This window comes from Neoarthrinium moseri (assembly GCF_022829205.1).
Source record: "Neoarthrinium moseri strain CBS 164.80 chromosome Unknown scaffold155_Wmoseri_CBS_16480, whole genome shotgun sequence".
Lineage (NCBI taxonomy): Eukaryota > Fungi > Ascomycota > Sordariomycetes > Amphisphaeriales > Apiosporaceae > Neoarthrinium > Neoarthrinium moseri.
Genome location: NW_026055269.1, coordinates 1 through 4406, shown reverse-complemented (window position 1 = coordinate 4406; position 4406 = coordinate 1). Strand labels below are relative to the sequence as shown.

Sequence of the window (4406 nt, the reverse complement as noted above, 5' to 3'; positions counted from 1 at the left end):
ATCTTTTGACTAATCCCAAAGAAACAGCAAGAACGATAGTATAATACTAGCCACACCGCAAATGAATGTTACGATGGATACCATAAGCATTGGCCCATTTTCTAGCTTTGCATCGACTGCAGACGCTAAAACAGAAAAGCCGTGTATCGAAGCCCAGATAAAAGATGCCGAGATCAGGAAGAAAAACATACTTGCTGCGCTACAACACAAGAGGAAAATTCGAGAAAATGGCATTTTGCGTATCAGTCCGACCAGCGAGACAAGGACAAAAACACTTCCTACAATTATGAGCTCTTTCACCGAGGGTATTGCTTGTAGAATTTTCAAGGAGAAAGCCGGCTTTGCGACCTTCCTCAATATACTGGTGAAGGGATCTGAACCATTTAGAGGTAGGCTGTAGCAATCAGAGTGAGATGAATATCCGACACAAGCAGACCGAGTACCCAATGAGCAATTGCGAGGAGTGACCTCAGAGACTAGTGATTCGCCGGCTGTTACAGCGCTAGTGACTAAATTGGAGGCTTGGCCTACGATACTTGTGGCCGCATTGCTGCCCTCACTGATCACAATGGTGGGCATGCTCCCTGCAGCCGTGATTGATGGCAAGCCTTGAATTACATTGGTTGGATTCTCGATATTCAAATCTCGAAGCTGAGGCACTCCGCTGAAGAGATTCGAGAACTATGCTTCATTAGCTTAAATTGCCGGCCTCCACAAAATCAGTACCTTTATAGTGAATATTCCCTGTGTTTCGTTGCTCACTTGAGTGAAGGAAGACCAAGAAAAGTATAGTGATACGGTGCAGACTGTCAAATAAGACGCCGTGAGAATTGTAGCCACTGATGGGTTGAAAATCATTTTGCCTGCATCCATATTCTGTAAGGGACTCTGGATTTCTATTGATCTAGAGGCACTTATGCTTTTTATACTGACAGAAGGTGCTTTTTAGGATTTTGGGAAGTATTACCTCTTTTGGAGTCACGACTTGATAAATTGAAAATATTTTATGTAGCGGGTACAGTTCTGCTGAGTACCTGACGCAAAATGGCTCCAGCGGCACATCCTATGCTTGGCGCTTCAGTGTCAATTATTGGAGCTATCAGGTACTGCAGCTTAGTTGGTAGGGAGTGAGCAGCGTTTTTCGCTTGAACGTTTCTTGAGGAACATATTCGGACCTATACATTCGTTCAAGCCATTTCAGGCATCGAGGCGACTGCTCCGATGTCGGAAGCGCAATATAGCGGCTCACCCCTTAGCTCAGGCTGCTCACCCTGTGACTCAGGCTGCTCACCCTGTGACTCAGGCTGCTCACCCTGTGACTCAGGTTGCTCACCCATTAGTTCAAGTTGCTCAGGCTAGACCTACAACTCAGGGCATATTCTCATGTAGAAACTGCTCGGTCCGTCCATCTGCTGTACCAAACCTTCGTCCGTACTTGCTCAGAAGCTCTTAGAGGCGATAGGCGCGGTCACAGTCTCGCGAGACTCCATAGCTGTGTGATCAAACGACTGTCGTATTCACCTAACCTAACATGTCTCATGCAGTTATTACACTACCGCCGAGGCTTGCTACATAGCTTGTCCTGAGAGGAACATGCAAACAAGGATTGAGACTCGTTCATTAGCCCTGTAGTTCCCAGTGTCGCACAGCTAACTATAAATGAGTCCACTTGTAGGATCATCGGGATTTATCCAGATTTAATGACGTTTGCATGCAGGCTCTAGTGCTCCTGTTTAGTGCAATACTCGCCTGCTGACCGTCCCACGTCACTCCATTTACGGTAGTCTCAGTAAGAGCAAAGGCAATGGGTTAACTATGATTTGAATAGCTATGGAGGCATGTCGCAAGTTCAATGACAGGGAATCTCATATCAAAGTCTTTCATGACGGCCTCGCGCACCTCATACGTTCATCCACCAAGTATCATCGCGTAAAACTAGTAGACTTATAGAAGGGCGTCAGCTGGTTCTGTTGCAATGTACCTGCTGCAGACAGTTGGGTGGCACCAACTCAGCTTCCTCAAATGGCCGCGGCGCAGCCCACGAACGACAGCCAATCAATCATTACGGAGCCGGCCAACTGACAGACAGCTGACCGACAGATATTCAAGTGTCGAAGGGCCGTAAGGAAAGGAATGGGTAGTGTATATAGGAAGGCATTCATTAGGTACACAGATGATCCCTAGCATACTACCCCGCATAAACCTCCTCGCTATTGGGTTCTACCTGGCTCATGCAAGCGAAGCATGATTGTCACAAAAGTGTTCTTATTGTACGGCATTTTATTCAATCTCGTACTGCCGTTTCCAGTGCTGCAACATCAATCAATTGCAGCTAGACACAGAGATCACAAATTGGAGGTTTTGAGCACATACAGTGTATCCTTAACAATGGATTCCATGGATATTATATATGACTTCAAGGTCGTATGCTACGTGAAGAGTCCACTACCGGACCTTCAGGGCCATAGAGGGTAAAGAACAATTTTGTTCAAACTCCAGGAAAAGAAAAATGCTCTGTAAACCCATTCTGGCATTCCCAGCCATATTTGGAAGGAATCATGACACTCTTGCTGAATATGGGGACCGCAATGCCAATGCACTTCATGTAGCTTTTTCACGAAACAGTTCCCTTCCAGTTCTTCTATACTACGTCCAATTCTCCTCTATTGATATTACACATATCGAGTGAATATGGCTACGGCAGATTCAAGTCTCGCGGCAGAGTCTCGCAGCAAACGTGATCGGAGCAATGAGAACTTTCTGAAAGCTTGCAAAACCTTACTTCGAAGAGGTGATGATATCAGGTCCCGATACGCCGCAGACGTCTATATCTTGGTACGGCGCGGCAAGTTCTATGAGTATATATCTTCGGACACAGCGCTATGGCCCACGCCACGAGAGGACGTGGACAAAGCATTCCCTCTGCCAGTACAGTTGAATCCTACCAACGCCTCACAATACTGTCTGAGGAGGGGCCGTCTCCCCAAGAAATCAACTCAGGAACCCTGATGGGGTTATATTTCTCATGTAAAGGAGTTCAATACAAGGCTGAACCAGGATTGTCTGAGCGTAGTGGGTCCCGCCGTCAGAGTTTCAAAACGCCTTGGAGTCACGCTTTACATCATTTACGTGCGGTAACACAATGGCTTGAAAGCCCAAAACAACAAAAGCTCTGGGGACTGCGATGATGTCAGGCGATCAAAATACGTAAATACACGTCAGAACCATTTGCGCACTGTGCAGGTAGGACTAAGCACCTTGAGAAATCATTTATGACATATTCGCTGGTTCGTCACAACTGCTATTCCTCCTCCATGTTACATGTACCTAGTAGTCCTTGATGAAAATAAATAAAAATAAAAATAACCTGACTACTTCCTTTAGTGACTCTGTAAGATACCATGATCCACACCTGGCATAAATACCCTCTACAGTCGCCTTCGTGAAAGATCAGACGCTCCCCGTGTCAAAATAATGTTGGCAAAACTCAGTATCCTACGCTGAATCGAAGAAAGGAACTGGAAACAGACATAGTTCGGCCCAGTTTGTGAACGAGCGGATTGTCAAGACCTTGTACCATGGATCAGGAGCGCGTGATTCTGGAGATGCATCTTGTGAGCTAGGACCACGTTGCACACCTTGCATTCTGGCCGTGTGTTTGAAGCCAGATTGGAAAGGTGCCGGCGTCGGAAATGTTTTGTCAGGTCACCAGGAGAGGAAAAGGCGCGAATCAATCTCTCCACACTTGGGTCGTCCGATTCTAGCGATAGAGCAGCCCCGATGCACAGAAAACATCTGTTAGATCGCTCTTTGCTACTCTCAATGAACACCGACGACACAGCTTGGGCTAAGGACGACGTTTCCTGCCTGGCATAATCAGTAGAGGCATTACTGGTGTCAGTGCGACCGGCGTGTACGGGTTGGACCTCTACAATTTTGCAGTAAACGATGACGGCTTGAATGGCTCGACTTCTCCGCTGGTACTGCCCTTCCAGGGTGTTGCTGACAGGAGCTAGGATCGCTTGGAGCAGCCGTTGCTGCGCTGGCCGTTGTGGAGCGCCGGGGCGGCTAGTGCGCGGGCTCTCGGCATATTTGTCGCCACGTAACTGACACTCGATGTCCTCAACGGCCTGCTCATCCGTCCACGCATCTCGGGTCATAGTAACCAACACCACGTCCCTTCCACGTCAGAGCCCTCGCCCATGACAATCATGGTGCAATTTACGTTCATGAACAGCGATGCACGGCTATATGAGGAAAAGGAAGCACGGAGCACGGGAAAGATGCCCAGAAGAACCACTCAACACCTGTCGAACCCGGCGTCTGCCACAAGTATGGCTACAAACACGTTGAGTATGTGCCCTTCTGCCTAGGACTGATCAGCAATTGACATTTGGAAGCTCATC

General features: G+C 47.6%; 1 protein-coding gene across 1 annotated transcript; it reads right to left on the bottom strand.

Moving 5' to 3' along the window:
* Positions 1-3563: 3563 nt before the first annotated feature.
* Positions 3564-4160, bottom strand: JN550_013873 (uncharacterized protein; the record flags this gene model as incomplete). The annotated part of the gene is made up of 1 exon (XM_049312509.1): positions 3564-4160. The coding sequence occupies one exon, from the start codon at positions 4158-4160 to the stop codon at positions 3564-3566; it is 597 nt and encodes a 198-aa protein (XP_049164154.1).
* Positions 4161-4406: the final 246 nt, after the last annotated feature.